At 41.3% G+C, this 20203-nt stretch overlaps 1 protein-coding gene across 3 annotated transcripts in view; it reads right to left on the reverse strand.

Annotated features, from left to right (window-relative positions):
- CZH18orf25 (chromosome Z C18orf25 homolog) overlaps positions 1-20203 on the reverse strand; it is a 43489-nt gene that overhangs the window by 22024 nt on the left and 1262 nt on the right. For 2 of the 3 annotated variants that reach the window (XM_038124320.1, XM_038124322.1), the window contains exon 2: positions 6006-6819. In XM_038124320.1, coding sequence (XP_037980248.1) covers positions 6006-6729 — 724 coding nt within the window. In that variant the 5' untranslated portion in view covers positions 6730-6819. Of the gene's footprint in view, positions 1-6005; positions 6820-9050; positions 9567-20203 lie in introns of those variants that run through there. The other variant, XM_038124321.1, reaches the window with a different exon arrangement.

Genomic DNA, 20203 nt, shown 5'->3' on the forward strand with positions numbered 1-20203 from the left:
AATTTTACACCCACTGAGGTTATAATAGAAATTTTGGCATCAAAATTATTTTATTCTCAAAGTCTCAGACAATTCTGTCACAAAGGTCTCTTTTTTGCCAAATTACTCCAGTTCCCTTGCAATTTGTTTTGAATCCAACTGAAGGTGTCAAAAACATTATATAATAACATGTTTATTTCTATTAATCTGCAATCCAAAATGCTATTTTTTAACTGACAAACCCGAATAATTATGTGTATTATGCTTTCACACTTGGACCCTTTTATAAACGGGCTGTTAAACACAGGTGGAATTGGCCCAGAGCTCTTGGCCTGATTTTGGGAAGCACACAGAATAAGGAGAGCACAGGACACAAAACACAAAAACATGGGGGGGTTATGTGAGCGCTATGCGGACACAGGAAGGGAGAGCATCCATCACAGGGACAACCTGCACGCCACGGAGCCCTGACCAGCCTCACACCAGCCAGGACCCTGCCCTGAGCCACCACTCCTACAGCCAGCCCCAGGCAAGGCAAAAAACAGGGAATGGTTGGAAGGAAACTGTTCTACTTCCAGCTATCCATCAAAAGGATGGTGGAAGTGACTGGCTTTGGGATTATCAGGAAGAACTGCAGCAGCCAGCAGAGAAGGCCAGTCCTCATGGCCTTACTCTACATATCAATAGCAAAAGGCAGTGGAAAATACATTTTAAAGTCTGGAGTTCACTCAGGAATCATCTAAGAAGCAATAAACCCCAAGGAAAATGAGGCTCTGTACTTGTTTGAGGAATAATAAACAGTATGTGCATGCCATCCAAACACACAAATGTCACCTAAAGCAATACCAAAACAAGACAAGCATCACATTAAACTACACAAAGGTACAGAAGATGGTAATTTAATATCTAAATGTGAAACTTGTGGCACCCTCTAGCTTAAGAATATTACAAAATACCCTAAGAATGAGAGAAATCATGGCACAACCTAAGTAAATATTTACTAATAAAAACCTAAGGCACTAAATCTCTATTGGGATTTCACTGAGTACACAAAATTACAGTATCACTTAAACACTACATTCTTTTTAGGAACTGTTTAAATGAGGTATACACAGATCCTACAGGAACAGCTAAACAAAGCCCTGGGTTATTCTCTCATTTCTGAAGAGTAGGTTTTAAGCCTTTCTTGCCCATCTGTTTACCTATCAGACATGCTGGAAACTCAGCATTCAGGTCCTCTGCTAAAAATATCTACTTTATACTAATTTACACCCCTCCAACTGCATTTTAACCAAAATTAATTAAGTAAAATGGTACCTTTTTTTCCCCTAAAACATGGCTCCTTTTGTATATTCAATAATTTTTTTTCCTCCCTAAAAGAAGTATTTCTTCTGTTCATTTACTTCTAGTACTGAACATCCAATATGATTCTGTTTATTTGTCTTTAGCCCAGTTCTTAAGTTAAACTCAAGGAACTAACTTACAATCTTTCTGATTTTCACAGACACACAAATAAGTAATGTTAATTTTTAATTGCAATTTAAATAAAAACTATTGATGTTGATAAGTGAGACAATCTTCCCAGGTTTTTAAAGTTAAGAATGAACTAGAATGGTCAAGGTTGACAAAGTTGTTTTGTAAACTAAATAAAGTATGTATTGAAATATATATAGCCCTGCAATACAAATTTTAAAAGGCATCATTGGCAGAGTATCTCAAATTTACAGCAACAGCAAAACAATGTTTTAAATTATTTCTGCGCAGTTACTACAACAAGCCTTATTCAATCTTCTCTTTATTTTAAGGTTAAAAAAAAAACTAAAAAAAAGGCCTAAAAATGCATTTTTACATATTAAAAATGCTAGCATTTATTTAATTGGTCCCTCTTCTGTCTATAAACTTTAAACTGTAGTTGTTTTTTTTTTTTTGCCAAGTTTAAAAGAGAAGAAATTTGAGGTCACGAAGGGGTCAGAATCAAAGATTCCTCTCTCATTTTCAAGATGACACCTCCTGCAAAACAGCACCCAAGAAATGCCCCAGTGTTGTCATTTTATGGGATCTCTTAAGTACAATATAAGTAATAACCAAATCCAAAGTAATTCAATTTAGTAAGTCTGGCAACATAACAATGTAAGATAGGCTTCATCTTCTTTCCAACTAGCTGTGGTTGGCTCCTCTGTGTTATTCTGCTGCAGACATTTCCAAATTAGTATCTTGCAGCAAATCATTCTTAACAGACTAATTCATTTTCCTATCTGTTAACTATAACTGTCATTCTGAATTCATCCTTTGCAGATGCTTTATCCAAGATCTATGCACAGTTCTTAGGAGGAAGGAGCCTGTGCCCATCTCTTTGGTTTTAGTGCATATTTAAAAAGCCTTGTCTTTTTTTTTACAAAGTGAGATGCAACTTTTTCAACATTAAGACTCAAACTTTTTGACAGATTTTTGTGACAGCCTAAAACATAAGTCACCCCATTTCAATTCAGATTTTTCTGAGTTGTAGAAACCACAATGGTGGTAAAATGCAAAATATTTTTGTATATTATTTGAATTTTTAAAAATCCCTTGCTTCTTCCAAAAGAGATGTGTTTACACAGCAATAAATATTGATTCCCAGACTTGTCCTCATGCCAATTTCATTCAGAGCTAATTTGCAGCATCCCATGTGAAATTATTTAAAGGAAAAACTTCCTACTACAGCAGGAAGCCTAGCAGAATCTATTTCAGGACTCCTATGCCATGTTTATGTGGTGTTGAAGAATGGCAAAATTTTAGATGCCAACAGAGAGGCTCAGACATTAAAAGGTAAAAAGTTGTTCCTCATCTGCAACAATCCGAAAATCACAGCATTCCCTGAAATAAGGAGCCAAAGATTATGACTGCTCACGCCAGTGAAAAGGCTCTCAGGAGCACCCCTTTAGTTTAGAGTGAACCTGTATTTCCAGGTGTAAATTAATAGCACAGGATGCATTCAGAATTCCACAACTTACACTGTGCTGAGCTCCTGTGCAGCTCACAGTCCTTGTATTGAACTATCACCAGTAACATCTCAACTCTTCGGTCTTCCTTGAGGAGAAAAACAAGCCTGGCACTATTTTAATCCACAGTGCCTGTAAGTTCAGCAGAGAGACCTGACTATCTATTGAACAACTGCTCTGTTTGCAACTTAATGGCATCATCATCATCATCACGTATTTCACTGAGCATTTTCTTTACCTTACAAATTTAGCCAAACATATTTCAGAGCCAGTGATGTGGATGGTTTAAAAAGGTTTATTTAAACTATTGCTCTATTTAAATAGAAGAGTTTTAGTGACACAACATGAAAGATTACTGTATTCTCAAATGTGGCAATTTTAATTTTTCAGACCACACACAAGCAAACTGCCTGCTGTAACGCTACCTGTGTTGACAGCTTAAGAGTCTGTGTAATTTTTGTCATGAGGGCCAAACTACCTGTCACTAAAATTTTTAAAGCATCTCTGTTGGCAAAGCTGTTTTTCAAGCAACAGAAGGCTAAAAATGAAAATTATATGAAAATAAGCGATGTTGAGTAAGTAACCAAGACTGCAGCTGAAGGTCCAGACACGGACTACGGGGAACACATGCTGCCTGTAAAAAACTCTTCTGCATCAATGTGTGTGTACATCAAAGGGTACAGGTAACTCTTTTAAAAGTAAAGGCAAAGATTTTCATGCTTATGTCCTGATGCTGAAGTCACACCTTTCAGCTTTCCACTGTGTTCAGAGAACACTGGCAGACTGAAATTCCAGTAACCTTTCTGATACCCTGCATTGTTTTCTATCTACACGTTCACTCCCTCAATTTTGAGGCTATTTGCAGAGTTTTGCTAAGTGCACTAGAATGGCTTTCTAGCCAGAAAAAGGAACTGAGTCCTTTGCCAGCTCCAGGCAGAGGGATGGCAGATGGCCTGGGAACCCACCGCTGCGACAGAGTCCCACCAGACTCGCAGCTCCACCACAGCTCCGACAACCACAACGTCTCCTTCACCCAGGAGCAGCACAGGATGCATTTTTTGGACAAACCACATCCTTATCTCTACAGAGGGTATTTTTCTCTCGCACTTGGAAGGCGTTTCCCACAAAGCAAAGCTGTCTCTATTTAAAGGAAAACCGCAATGTGGCTGGTACACATCGCACCAAGGGGGCAGCTCAAACCTTTTAATGTCTTAAACAGAACTCAGCACTGAGCAGATGACACGTGCTGTGAAATCAGAATAAATGTTAGTGTCCCTCCCTCGGGATGGTTTGGGCACTTGTGCACTGCAGGTAAAGCTGGGCCTTGGTGTAACCATCACTAATAGTCAAGCTCTTCATGTGACGGGATCCTTTCACCAAAAGCATCTCGCTTGTGGTCAGGACTGAGAGTCAAGTACAGAAGCACCCAGGGATACACAAACAATATCCTGGAGTGGCATCAGGTCCCCACAATGGCCCTCAGAAACCTAAGCAGATCTCAAAATACCATGTGGTGCCATTCTGGGTCACAAGGTACTTTTATGACTTAAGAAAAGAATGTGACCTGAGGGACTTATTCTGTGTGTTTTGGGGTTTTTTGAGAGGTGGGGAAGAACCTGTCCCCAAAATCAGTGAAATAGTTATTCTTCAGCGGGCTTTAAATTAGGCTTAAATTGCCCAAAGTGTAAATATTATCAATAAAAATAAATAAAAAAACTCTGAAAGCTACAAGACTAACTACTAAATTGGTAAAAATAATTTTAGATCTCTATTAAAAGTTTACTACACAATAATTATAGGAGGATATTATGCCTTTTCCAGACATTCTAATAATAAACATTTACTTCCTTTGTGCAACCTGCTTCCTAGCAGGTGTGGGAAAAATGCCAGATTTCATGGAGACAACATCATCCACCATAATCAACTCAGGTAAATCAGTTATTTGTAAAATCTGCTGCAGTATTTTAAATAATTCATCTAAAAAGCATTAGTTCAGCAACTTAATATTGCAGTTTTCCTTTAAATGTTCTTGCCCTATGTAAGATGTTATTTTTCTCAAAAAGAAAAAAACTTCTAGCACAACAGGCAAAAAGGCATGTAACCCAGTAAAAATTTGCAAGCAAAAAAAGTTTATTTTTACGTATTTTTATTTTTATGGATTTTATTTCTGATTGCCATATGATGATGGTTCTATGGTATAATATGCTGCAAGTATAATTCACACAAAATCCTGTCCACAGCACTTGGACTAATAAAATAACAAAGATTTGGCAGACAAAAACCTTGAAGAATTCAACTTTCTTTTGCTAATAAAGTGACACTAATAAAATGACAAGAAGGCCCCTATCATTTGCTGCCTCCCCTCTTAACACAGATGTGTCAGAAAGTTATAAGTGTAGAAGTTATTGATCCTAAAAACATAGGAAAATGGTAACAACTTTGTCTAAAATGTTGAAAATTTAGGTGTGAATATAGCTCGGGCACCTGTGTAATCGTATCTGTATCCTAAAATAGGTGACCAGCTATAATCTGAAAGAACTTAGGATAAGGCTAAGCAGGTTTGTCATGCACTGACATGTTGAGCTAAAAGCACAGAATAAGTGCAATAATGGCCAGGGCCTTACCGTTACACAGGCAAGAGGTGTGCTGTGCCATCTCTAACACAGCTGCCAAGCTGTGGGCTTTTTATGTTAAAGCAAAGCTGGCCACTTATCTTAAGAATTAGATTATCACCATCTAAGGGGATTTGACAGCACTGACATGAGTTCATATAGGCTTACAAAGATCTGAAAAATCCAGAATTCAAAGGTAGTCCTTCCTCCCATTTACCATATCTATGCTTTGTTGGTGTGCAAAAGTGCACAGGAACCTCACAGAACAGATTTTTTAAATTTGCCCACGTCTTGTTATTACACTGCAGTCTTCAAATTTACACAGAGCTGCAGTTCTCCTGGGTTTTTCTCAAGTGTCACTCATCTAACTTAGCATGACAGCTGAGAAACGATGTCAGGCGCGTTACAGTTCAGTTTAAAAAACATCCTCTACCTGGTATCTCTGCAGTGATTGTCTTGCTGCTCCCTGAAACCTCTTCGTCGTCGTCTGACGAGCTCGTGCTGGAGTCACAGGTCAGGTCACTGTCGCTGGTACTGCTGTCCTGCAGCAGGTTGTACTTCTTGCGAGCAGCCGCCTCCCGCTTCTGCCTCAGGAGCCGGATCCTCTCTTTGTGCTTTTGGCTCCGGTGACCCTTCACCTTGGAAACTCGGCCGTTCTGCTTATCACTAGACTGTCGGTTTTTCTTGGCAGCCATTGTTGAAGTCTCACTTTCGGACCTGGATCTCCTGGATTTCCTCCCGACCGCGGCTCCCGACGCCGCAGAAGGGTCTCCCTCCGTGGTGGCTTCAGCTTGGCAGGGCTCGTTCTCCTCTGCGGAAGACAATGTGTCCGAGTCGGCCAAATGCCCGCTGGAGGAAGGGGAAAGCATGCAGTGGTTAGAAGAGTCACTCTCATAAACTCGGCCACCCGCTGCCTTGTCGCTCTCCGTAGACGCCAGCTGAGACTCCGAGGAGTCCCGCCTCAGTTCCATCAGCAAGCAAGGCATGGAAGAGAGCACGGCAGAGTCTGCTGCAGTGGGCACACTGTCCTTCTGAGGTTGTGTCTCGAGTTCTATAGCCCTGTCTTCGTCAGGAGTAGTCTCTTGCTTTTCAGAAGTCTTTGGTAGAATTTCTGAATCAACAAGTTCTTCTGCTTTTCCTACTGCCTCCATCTTCATTGCAGAGCAAGGTCCTTCCAGTCTCAAAGCATTGAGGACGTTGTCTAGGAGGCCGGGTGAGCTAGACGTGGTCTCCAGCAATGCAGCAGCCTGCACAGGAACAGAACAGCAGGAAAGAATTACACAAGTAGCTCAGCCTGCTCTCCACAGTGCTATGTTAAACAGCTCACTGCTTTCGATTGCAGACAGAATGGGTGAGTGGTTTGGGTTGGAAGGGACCTTCAACCTCATCCAGTTTCACCCCGCCTGCCATGGGCAGGGACACCTTCCACTGTCCCAGGCTGCTCCAAGCCCCATCCAACCTGACCTGGGACACTGCCAGGGATGCAGGGACAGCCACAGCTGCTCTGGGCACCCTGGGCCAGGGCCTGCCCACCCTGCCAGCCAGCGATTCCTGCCCAATATCCCATCTGGGCCTGCCCTCTGGCCCTGGGAAGCCATTGCCTGGCTGCTGGCCCTGCATGCCTTGTCCCCAGTGCCTGGGCAGCTCTCCTGGAGCCCCTGCAGGCCCTGGCAGGGGCTCGCAGGTGTCCCTGGAGCCTTCTCTGGTGCAGCTGAACAGCCCCAGCTGTGCCAGGCTGGCTCTACAGAAGAGCATCTTACTGCTTAGCATCATGTTGGTTTTCATAATTTACCTTTTCCTAGTGAACTCATCCTGTTACACCAAATTATTGTTTCATTTACACACCCATGAAAAATGGTATTGGAGTCACACTGAATGGAGTTTCCAGTGGAACCATTCTGCATGGGAACCTTATATATCAAAGACTTATTTAATAAAGAAGTGCTACTGAATTGTCAGAGACAGCTGTCAGAGACAGCTACAGACTCTGCCTCCAGACGAGTCACACAGATTGCTCTCACAAGAGCACCACCATGCTGTTGAGTCACACAAAGATGTTTTAGGAATATTTAATACACCATTCAGGAAGTCCTTGATTGTCTCCCATGCAAGCCCTGGTTATATGAGAACTTCAAGGCTGATTCAGTTTCTCTCAAATCTGCCAGCAAAGAAGCATTAAATAGTAGGGGCTGCAAACAAAAAAACATTATCTACCCACACCAGCATCCTACATTTTACTTTAATATATAATTTAATAAATTACATTGCTTCCATGCAAATAAAAAGACCAAGCTATTTATCTGATTGATAACTTGCCCATTATCTACCCAAAACTACCTGAAGCAGCTTGAAAGAAATTTTCTTGAAGAGATCAATAGTTACTATTCAGTCTTCATTATTCATACTTTGCCTTTCACCTGAATTTTTCTCTTGGAATACAACACAGAATAAAGATCTTTCAATTACCACATTCACTTAGAGATGAATGGCATGGAACAAATCCTTTACAGCTTCAGAAGTACAGTAAATTATAAATTTATGGCACTTCAAAAAACAAAGTGTAGGCAACAAAACGCAGCAGTGAGAACTTATCTGAAAAACTACATTTCTGCAGAGGCAGGCAATCAGCACTTGAGCACCCTGAGGAAGCACGGATGGTTCAGAGAGATTTTTCTGTACTCTGAGAACCCTTCTTCGTTTTCCTGATCCATCCCAAGCTGCCTGTAAGCATGTAATTGTGTACATGTATAAAATACACAATATAAGGGTACTTCCCTGCTTCTGAAAGGTGCTGTGCCAAGCTCAGCATCGTCCTGTGTGTCCTAACCCACTTTGAAACTTCATTTTTAGAGAATACCAAAATAGAGCTCATGCTTCCTTCAGGCTAATGAATGAACTGCTGTATGGTGAAGGAAATGATGAAAACACTCATGGGAGAGGATCACCAGCTAAGGAAAGAAAGGTTGGCTAATATTAGACATCACAATAAAGATGGAGATGGCAAGACCAAGCCTGCCAAATAGGAGGAAAAAAAACCCAAAAACCCAAAATCCCAAACAATAAACTCAGCATATCCCTTCCAAAAAACAGAATAAAATGCATATTGTGGCATAGAGGAACATGTATAACAGGAAAAATATTTGTGCATACTTTTGTTGAATAACCCTCTCTTGAAAGCAACTTCAAAGAAGACTTTCAGAAGTCTTTGGTGGAATTTCTGCATCAACAAGTTCTTCTGGAGACAGTAATTTCATGTAAGCAGTAAACATCATGTAGAAACAATTTATTTCCAAGGCTACAGCAGAGAACCAACAAACCCAAATGATGAATACACACATTCTGAGACATAAATGCCTGTCAGTAAAATCAATAATTGTATGTAGTTCAGTCACAAATCTGTATTATCAAATAATTCTCCGATTACACAGGTAAGTAAAACACAGATCTGATGATGGAACAAGTGCAATTTGTATTGTACCTGCTAGCGCAGCTCCCAGCTTTCCTCTGGCCAGGCACTTTAAAATGAAAAATATCTTCTCTAAGAGTTTGAAATGTACACACAGGGAAAATATTGGTTGCTCCGACACAAACCAAAAGAGTATTAGCTTGGCCAAATGAAAACATGCTTAAATATTCATACTAATAACTGCAGAACAATTTCTGCACTGTTCAACCTTTTAGCCTGGGGAGCACAAAGAACAGAGCTTAACATGAAGCTAAAGGGCAGCCAAAGTCAGCTGTAGACTTTTTTCCACAAATGTCCTATTTGGAAACATCATTTACCTCACAGCTCCCAAAGGGGCCGTAACAACACCTGCACTTGTCTTTCCATCTCTCTGGTCTATCAGCCAGAAAAAAATATGTTTCATACGCACATTGCCACCTTGTTAACAGCTCAATTAAAATTATTTTATTGGATTTTTTTAATATTAAGTGGGATCTTTAACTACTCCAACCAAACTGGTTTGATTCCTCACACAGTGACTTCCACTAGGTTGGCAGTAGAGGAGGGAATAGTAATTTCGTGACACTGATGGGTTTCTGTGTATACAGAAAAAACCCACAAGGTTTGTCCTCTGCAGGTCCATTGAACTGGCTCTTTAGACATCACCAATTCCTTTATAAATACATATATACATATATATATATACATATATATATATATATATATATATATATATATATATATATATATATATAAAAAACCCAGAGCTTAGCCTTTCTCTCTGTGGGAAAAAAATAACCCTACCATGACTCAAACAGACTTTGCTTCAGGGAAGAATACAGTCAATTTGACAAAAAATATCTATGCCAAGGAAATCCTTGTCTCAAAGAAAGAAAAAAATGTCTGTATTTAGTTCCCTCTGAAAAATGTACAGAACAGCAAGAAGAGACTTTATTGAAAAACTCCCACTCCTTTCTTGCCACTCACCTTTCTAGTAACAGTACTAGAAGAGGAAATCTCAAGGTGGTGCAAGCAAAAGACCATCTTTCTACCGAAATGAGAACACACAGCACTGAAAATAAGTGGTGATGCTTACAGACACAGATGGATACTTAATTAGACATTGATCAGAAATGGCATTCTCCTTTTACTGGTGAACAGATATTGCAATGAAAATTTTAAAAGGCAATTCTGTAAAAATTTCTGTGCTCGATTTTTCCAACAGAAAAGGTTATTTTCTAAGTCACACATATAACACACCAGTGTGAGGAAACCATCAAATTATCCTGGGAAATATTTTCAAACCATGGACTCATTGAAAAGGCACACAATTTGTACACTAGGGAATCTGCACTTCAGGGAAGAAATCCTGAAGGATTTTGAAGGTCAGATTTGCAGAGACAGCCCAGCCTCTCTGGGTTTTGTCCCCATTCTGTCCCCATTCTTAACTGTGACTGCACCATCATATTCCCTCCTGTGCAGAGAACTGGCCCACCCTTCTGTGTGTAGATTCCCTTCAATAAGCCAACAGAAATCAAAATGAGAAAGCAAGTGACATTTTCTGCCAGAGCTCGCAGGAAGGAGGGAAAGGAGGGCAAGCACATAGCATCCCTGTAAAAAAAAAAACTTTTTAAAAAAATCTGATTAAAAGCTGCTTGCTGTTTGGTATCATCACACCTTGAACTCACAGGTTCTGCCTAGACACAGTAGAAGGTCCTGAGCATTCCTTCTCGGCACTGTTTGCTCTGGAAAGAGACTTTTGTAAATTAAAAAAAAAAAATGAAAATATTAAGAGCAAAAAGCCTCAGAGGTGATAGTAGCTTCCTAAAGAACAATTTTCATGTAATATGTACTACAGCATAAAGACTTGTATTAAAAACAGCAGGTTTTCCAGAGCAGAGTTTCAGGCACCAGATTATAAAATTAAATAATTTAACAGTGTTAGAGCAGCAGATAAGCTGTGTGCCTCTGGAGAGGGACCCTGAACAAAGAAATCCCCGGGGAATTACAGAATTTAGGCACCTGCCCCTCACCCATCTTGCCTGCACCTCTTAGTTCACTGCTGATTTTTGGGGCCTTACAGCACCTTATTGGGTCCTTCTCCATGCCCAGGCAGGTTGCTCATCTCATGTGGAACTGCAGCTTCTGCTGTGGTTGTTGCCTGCTGATCCCTGGTTTGAGCTCCTGGTGCCTCTGCTCCGTGGCAGAGCACAGGGAACCACAAAAGCCCTTACCTAGGTAAGCAGTCCTTAGCAGCAATTAAAATATCCATTTGTTATCAATGTCCTTCTCACAACACAGATAAAACACTCTCTATCAGCTGTTAGGAAGATTAGCTAAATTCACAGCTTAAGGCTGAAGGCTTCATCAAATCCAGCTACTCAGGCCAAGCAATCAACATACTAAATCACATATCCTATATTAACAGCTAGAATGTTACTCATTCTACCTACAATTTACTTGCTTCAGCTGAACAAGGAGTATGTCTCAACAGCCTGAAATACTTAATAAACCCCATGACACCCTAACCTCAATTGTACATGGTCATTTTAGGTGTTATTGAGCTGACTAATGATAAAGAATGCCTAGCTTGTATGCAGCAAACCAGCTCTTCTTTTCCTGAACCTATGGACGGGACAGATTCTTGTTTTGTAGGTAATGAGTTCACAGCAGCTTGCTGGAAAACTCACTTTAGCTTATTACTAACACATTTCCTCTCAATCACAGTCCAACAGACCACTTCTTTTCCCTGCTTATGGTCATATAAGCTCCTTATGCCAATTCTAGCAATTGTTGAAATGAAAAGGAATTATCTAGCAGAACACTGCCTTTTAATGCCTTTCAGTTAGTGCTGAAAGAAAACAATTTGAACAACCCACCTCCTCTCACCACTTTCCATTCAACTGGAAGCCATATTAAAAAAAAAAGAGAAACTGTACTTATATTATTGAAGCAAATAACATCATGTACATTCTTTAGGCTTTTGTGGCTACATAAATGAAAAGTTAAACTGCAGTGCTGCATACGAGTTATTTGTTCAGAGTACAGAGTAAACTAGAGATCCTTCCATATCCTTCCAACCTCATAGTTTCAGTGCCACAGAAGTCAGTTATTTTCATCTAAATATGAATGTTTTGATATTTATAAGGAACTAAACACTATGATGGCTCATTTTTACACAAACAATAATTTCCATCTCCAGTGGATTACATTTATCTCACATTTACCCAACAGAGATGGAATAAATCAGAGGTGTGAGAGAGGTAACGACAAACGCATAAAACAGAGGCTAATAAAATTATGTAAAACAGTTGACTATTTTTAAAAATGTAAACACACAGACAAGTTCATTAAGAACTCTGACTCCAATGCTTGACAGACTGTGCGTCTGAGGAGGGTGGGCTGGGAAAGGAGAGAAGCTGCAAACAGCCTGGGTACTGAAGAGTTGACTGTAATGTGTGTATGCTTCAAAACACAGGATAAATTGTTGGCAAAAAGCAAAGTTAGGCCCTCTTCTGACAGAAAGACATGTTACTCCGAAGATGTGAAGTACTAATGAATCTGTCCACTTCCAAAGCTTCACCAAAACCCTTTGCTGGTGTAGGTGTCTCGATCATGCTTTCTTCTCAAATCACCTTCCTTTCCTTGAAAATGAACACAATTAATCCAGGGAACTCACCAGTGACATTTTAGTACAAAAAACACAGAGAGCTATCAGACAATCACAGAATGGTTTGGGTTGGAAGGGACCTTAAAGATGATCCAGTTCCAATCCCCTGCCAAGGGCAAGGACACCATCCACTGGATCAGGACGTTCCAAGCCCCATCCACCCTTCCCTTGGACACTTCCTGGGACAGAGCATCCTGTGCCAGGGCCTCACTGCCCTCACAGCCAAGAGTTTCCTCCCAATACCTCATCTAAACCTACTCACTGTCAGTTTAAACCTTACGCCAGAGAGCAGAGTGCTGAATTAACTAAAAATTAATAAATTCAAAAAATCAGACATCTATCAGGAAAGACTGATCTGCACCCAGACAAATGTAGAAATACCGACACTTTCTGGACTTCCCAGCTTGTTCAGCTCCTCCCGAAGATACCACACATTCCTTTTCATTTTCTTTTAAGTCTCACACAAACCGGTGCACTTAAAACAACCGAAGTGAGGCCAGCGCTCAGTCAATTTAAGTCAAGACAGTTGACTCAGCTCTGTGTGGATGTGTGTGCACGATGCTCCACAGCAGATTTTTCATAACACTGAGCCGCCCCCACAGGGATACTGTGTAATTTATATAGCGTTCCTTTGAAAATGCTGCCCTAAAGCTGACTCACTGGCATGCGATTCTACCTAAGGCACATTTCTGGGAGTGGAGCTGGATCTTTATCAGATGATTCACAAATCAGGCCTGGTAGCAACCCCAAAGAATAGGAGCCTTGGAACAGACAGGGTAAGAGAATTGCAGTACAAAGCAAAAGAAGAAAGGATTAAACTAATTCTGTGTTTCAACTGGTTTTGCATAAATAAATGAAGGTTAAAAACAGGCTGCTCCTACTGAGTGCTCAACAGGCTGCATATACAAATTACCAAAGCCTGAATACAAATTACTAGTGTATGTGTTAATACAAAGCTTTGCAGAGCATCCTTTGCGATCTTGAAAAGCAACATTTTTTTATCCTACATAAGAAGTAAGACTGCACATTTAAATACAGGTTTTTGCATTGTAATGCTTAATGCACATATTCTGCCTCTTTCAAAGGACAGGCAAGTACCAGCTAAGGTTTATTTCACAAGTCCGCACACAAGCTTCCATAAACATTCACCAGCTGCACTTGGAGCCCCACAATAAAAAAAAATCACAGTCCTTGCACAAAGATAAAAGCACACAGGGTTGGCTGCACTTAGCCTTCTAAGAATCTCCGTTCTTCCTCATAATGAAACCATTTTTCTCAAGGGCACAACAATTTAAAGTCTACAAAGCTCTCTACTCTAAAAATTTGAGAGGGCATATCTTTATTACAACCTGTTCCTAAAACTTTAAAAGACTCACTTTTACGTTTTTTCTTTCAATAAAACAAGTGGCAGAAATCAACACAACAAAAGTTCCCTTTTCTCTCTGCTACACATCAGTTTGCAGCAGATCACCCTACAGGGATGGACCACCTTTTTCTAAGATACTGAGTTTAACAGGTTTTCCCACTTTACCTATCCATTTCTGTTTCTTGAACACAATGGGTTCTGTGCTTCCCCACTACATACAAACAGATGTCCTCAAGAAATGTTGGTCTGTTGTTGCACCACGATAAAAGTAATGCTCACGTAAAAGTCACATTTTGAATTGCTTCAATACCACGTAACAAATTAATTCTAATTTTCAGAGCAGAAGTTAGGAACATTTACCTGAGCTATACTGAAAGGAATCACGGTGTCATTTGCCGACAGCTCCAGCTGAGAGATCAGGACAACTGCAATGTGATTTCCGAGTAGGAAATACATCTCAGCAGGGCCATATTCCCAGAACCACAGAGGTAAGAGAATACTCCAAAATCACCAAGCCCAACCTTCAACCCAGCACCACCACCATGCTCACCACTAAACCATGTCCTCAAGTGCCACATTCCACAGCGATTTTCCAGCATCTCCACAACTCCCCAAAAGCTCAAGGCACTCAACTAGACTTGCTGTGGGTTTAGGACAGCCTTTTAACACAGACAACTTATGAGATACTAACTAACTCTACAGTCTGTAACTATTTTATGGTTAGATGTTTTCACACATCTTTGCCATGGTGAACAAACAAAACCGACCCCCAGGTATTTTAAAGTTTCAAATGCTCTAATTCAACACCAATGAATGTTTTTGCCAGAAGGTATAGGGCAGTAAGACACCATTCTATGGTCTGACCATCAGGTGACACATCCGAATTCTACAGAAGGGCTGAAAAGGAGCTGCAAGCCCAACAAGCCCCAATCCCAAATAATTTTCTTATCCACATAGCTACTCATAGTATTCACTTGCCTCTTTAATTTCTGAGCTAGTAGTTTCAAATCTAAATACTGTAATAGAGATTTACAGGAGGTACACCACAGAAAAATCAATGGTATCAGTGCACTGAAGTAAAGTCACGTGGCATTCAAATGATGAAATTTTACAGCTGTTGGGACGTTCTTGACACCAAGAGGTGCCAGTTGATTTCAGCATCCACCAGATTGCCAACAATCACAGCACAGGCTTTACATGCCCAAAGTGCTCCTAAAAGAGCAAAGGATTCGCGTCCCAGGTCTCAGTATGAAGCAAACACAGGTCAGGTTGGCTCTACAAATGAACAAAAACTACTTTGGGTATTTAAAAAAGAAGAACAGACTGGGTCAAAAGCCAGCCACAAAAATGCCTCTAACATGGGCTTTACTATCTTTCTACAGTATTTGCTTCCAGTTGGCAGAGGAGAAGAAATTTGAGCTCTACTTCAAGAGAACAGACAGACCAGAACCCAGACATTTCTTTCCCACAACACACAAAAGACTTTGCATGGATTTGACTGCAGAAATTAAATAACAGTATGTAAGAAGATACCAAGTTACCAGCTACAAAAAGAGAAAAAGAAAATTGGCAATTTTCAGCAGAACCATGTAAGCAAGTACTGACAGGAGAAGAAAAAATTTTACAAACCAAACATTAACCCCCTCTTTTCCCCCCCACCCCCCAAAAAACACAAACCAAACAATTTTTAAAATGCATAATTTACCCCAATACTACTTCTTGTAGTTATTCTTGTTTAGAAAAAAGTGGCTCAGCTGGCAGAACTGATGGTTAGCAACAGGAGACAAGCTTTCCCAGTAAAAAGGGAGAAAAAAACCAAAAGAGTATGGAGCCTGGATTATCAATTCAACCTCACTCCATTAATTCAACACAGCCTTATTGCTGCTGGAGCTTGGAGAGCTCCAGATAAACAAACAATGATATCCACTACAGGTGTTAAACAGTAAAAAAAAAAAAAAAAATTTGATCTTGTAAAACAAACAAAGGAAATCAGGTGTCTGTTACCAAACTCACTTTAAGTTGAGGTGAGGTTTATAAGTAATTACTGAGGGCTTATGAAGGTAACCCTGGAAAGACATTCAATGAACTTCCTTAGCTTAGTTTTATTCAACAATTTCTGAATTTTCTTTATTACAGTGAGTGGATCCAAAGTCTGTATTTTGTATTTAAGATGACTTGCTAACAACAGTAAGTGGAACCATGAAAAACAGAACTTCACCTTGAAGGCTTTCAAAACACAATACTCAAAGAAGTACATGGGGTTTTTTTGTAACTCCTCACAGATTCTGCACAGTGCTACCAAAAGGTGTTACCTGCTCTGGATGAACCTTAGTTATTGGCAACAGAAATTGCACTTAGGGGCTCATGGGCACCACTACCCAAAAGATCATTCTTTCCTACAAGGACAACTTCATTTCCATAAAACTTCTCACCAAACACGATGAGGACCCCACAAGCATTTCACCCAACTTCCTTCATTAGGAGACAGCCTTTGAATCATTGCATTTCCAAACACAAGCACACAGAATTAGTAGACAACTTTCCTGATCTATTCTGTACCCACATTCTATTCTTTCCCAGAATTGCCAGATTACTTAGAAATGTCTTTCTGGCAAGACCTGGCATTCCAAGAGAGCATGAACCAGGAGAGTGAGCTGAGGAGCCAGGAGAATTACCAGCTGATGAGAGAGCCGAAGTACAAGAGAAGGGCACTGGTTCAGTGCCACCTTGCTATCAGGACAACCTGATTCTTTTTCTTTTTCTTCAAGTGTTCGAGCACCAGCCTCACACTGGAACCACCAAAATGCAACAGTCCCAGTGGAAAACAAATTACTGAAATTGTAATTGTTTCATCATGCAGACAACTGATATTAAAAAGTCTGGCTCTTAGTTATTCCCAGTTCTTTTACTGTGAGTCACTTGGCCTCTTCTCATGTTGGATGAATGGAACTGAAATCTGCTTTCTCTGAAATAAGTTGTGAAATGCTAAGCATCAAGCATCGTGAAACAAGACATTAGAGCAAAGAGGTAGAAAGAGGAACAATCAAGTTCTGGGTTTTCCTGCTCATTTTCAGGAAATTTTGAAGCATCACACAGAAGAGCATCTTGCAGAATCCTCACTACAATGTCAAATCCATGATCCACACACACTGAAACAAGAATGTTAGCTTGAAGGAATCTTCAAAAACTTGCATTTATTTAAAAAGTGACCACCTGTTCCACTTATGACTCAAAAGTTGTCAGACTGAGTATTAAAGGCTTCCAAGCTGTTTTCTTGGAGACCAAATATCACAAGGCACGGTAAGGCTGAAGCCTGTACACTGCTCTGCCTCTTAGATCATTTATGAGCATTGGAGAGACAGACTATGCGGTCAAATTGATAAAAAAACCCTGAACACCTTCTTAAATAATAATGTGAATCATTCTGAACATAAAGCTGACACACCTCACGACCACGGGCAAGTTACTCGGCCTCCTGGAGCAGTCAGTAATGCATCTGACACAGCATCACTGCAACCCCTGCGCTGCTGAGCTGCAGCATCTCGTTCCCAGCCCTGCGCGAGCAACCCGTGTGTGCCCCAGCTGCAGGGAGCCAGCCACGTCCAGGAGAAACTGCTACAGGCTCCAGTCACGCTGATCAGACACCGGGAGAGGCAACCTAACGAGTGGGAACGGGCAAATACAGATTAAATCTGAATCCTTGAACAGTGGCACTGAGTAAGCAATGAGCTACCAGCCACTCAGCTCAGCTCAGAGACAGACCGCGTCCACCAGAGGAGACAACAAGCACTGGCTAATGTTTACACCACATGCACACTTTGATTTACAGTCCCTTTCATCCCGTTCTCTTTTTGCTCAGAATTGCACATTTGTGGACGTTGTGTTCTAAACCTCAAGTTGCAGACTCAGAACTGCATTATGCATTAAAAACCTGGAACAAAGATGTGACAGAAAGTACTGTTTCTGCAGTGATTTGTGTTGTCCAAGTTCCCTACAATTAACATCTGCTGCCACAGATACCAGCATCATAAGTTTGGCTGTTCTTGAGTTAGACTGATAAAGGCTGAACTCCCATTCATGTGCTGAGCATTTATTTTGGTTCTGGAAAACCAAAAGTTGTTTCCTTTCCAGATAAGGTCATCTCAGAGCATCGACACACACTGTACCACACTTTATCTCAGAGCTCTTTCCCAGCACTATGCCTCTCCCCCTCTCCCAGTGCTGCTTCATGTTCAGCTCCCATCACCACCAATAATGTTCAAGCCAGCAAAAATATTCAAGTTTTAGTAATTCTTTTCCAGAGTAGAAGTTACATGCTGGCAATTATGATATTTAAATCTTTTACTTTGATCTTGTTAACGTGTTATTAAATCTGCTGCTCAGTTTCTGTCAACGGTTGCAGTTTTCTAAGCCACTCTGTCAACTGCACATAAAAACACAGAAGCTGAGACTGACCACAGACCCAAGTCTGTCAAAAAGTACCATGAACACAACAAGTTTGAAATGTTATAGACAAGCACGTGTAGGCTGCTTGAAACTATTGAGTCATTTGAAAAACTTTCCAAAGCTTTCACATCGCTAGATAATTGGTGGTATTTTGGTCAGAGGGTAACCAGAGAGTTGGATCACTCAGTGTGCAGCCCCTTCCCCGTGTGGTACGTAGAGACCCCCATCTCATTAAGAGATGTTTCAGTGAGATGTTAATGTGCAGGCAGGTCAAAGATGGCACATACATCCTTGGTGGTGCAGGGAGTTGATGTGATAATATACAAGGGAAAGGGAAGAAAGTGAACAGGATCCAGGCAAAGAATCCTGCATGTTAAAAGTAAATATACAGCAAGGAGAAGGAGGTCAGGACAGCCAAGGCAATTATTTCTTGTTGCTCTCATTGAGTTATACCAACTTATCTCCCTAATGTTTGATGTTCAAAGCCCCTCATGATAATCCATATTTACTCTTTGTTCACTCAACCTTAACTCGCCCCGTTAATCCCACTCCCTCCACAGCGCCCATTTGTCAAAGGCACCCAAACATCCTTCCTGCCTCCTCTTTATCAGCTAGAGCAGAGCAACATTTTCTGTGTGCTGTGACTGTTCTCAACTGCCTTGTGGGTGGCTTTTCAGGTTCCTTCCCGTTTCCCCTCCCTCCACAGCAGCCGCCTTAAGGCGCCCACTCCTGGTTTGTGCTCTGTGATTCCCCCCAAGCGGGCCGAGATGCCCAGGCTGCACTGCCACACACACCTCACACGTCTGGATGTGCCCTTCCTGCTCCCTGACTTCTCCCCGAGCCTCTTCACCACGCCAACCAGCAACTGGGCTGGAGAGCAAACAGAAATAGTTGACACAGTGTAATTAAAAAATTCGAGCGTTTCAAAATGAGTCAGAACTGTTGCCCTCATGTACCCCAGCAGAAATACCAGCTGCCCAGACTCACACACCACCTTCCATCACCGGCTGCGCCCCTGCCCGTGATTCCCCAGACAGAGCACCAGTGTCCCTGGTAAGCCAGAACCACAGAAAACTGCTTTTGTTGGCTTTCAGTAGCCACACAACCACCCCCTTTGGTGCACCAGGCTCCTGCAGACCACTGGAGGTGAGAAACACTCAATTATCCTAAGAACAACTGCTGCTGGACAGATGAGCTCCTCACGCTTCTTCTCACTGCTTTCCTACTGTGTATCTATTAAAACATCTATATATATAGATATATATCTGGGGGGATGTCTGGGTTTAGCAAACACACCACAAGCACCTCACAGTTCTCCTGAGAGTTTGCTGCAGACCTGTTTCCTCCACAGAGGCCAGGTTTCCCTCCTCCAGGGCAGCAGGGAAAGCTGTGCTGCCCGGACTGCTCCCAGCACTGGTACCCCAGGAACAGCAATTACAGGCGGCAGCTGGGGCAGGAGAACCCCACGGTGGGGAGCTCAGAAGAGCACCCCGCTCAGTTTCCACCTCAAGGTCAAACGCGATGTTTTTAATAGACTTGAGCGACTTGGCATGCTTTAAGAGAAACATTTTAAATGTAGCATTTGTTTCCTGTTCCAAGGGGACAGGCATTACTGTCTGTACTCAAAACTTTAGCTTGAGGAGTGGAAATAGTACAGTCCTCGCCTGTAAGTGAAACTATTATTTGGTCTGATGCTTGGCAAGT

The sequence above is a fragment of the Motacilla alba genome, chromosome Z, assembly GCF_015832195.1.
Source record: "Motacilla alba alba isolate MOTALB_02 chromosome Z, Motacilla_alba_V1.0_pri, whole genome shotgun sequence".
Classification (NCBI taxonomy): domain Eukaryota; kingdom Metazoa; phylum Chordata; class Aves; order Passeriformes; family Motacillidae; genus Motacilla; species Motacilla alba.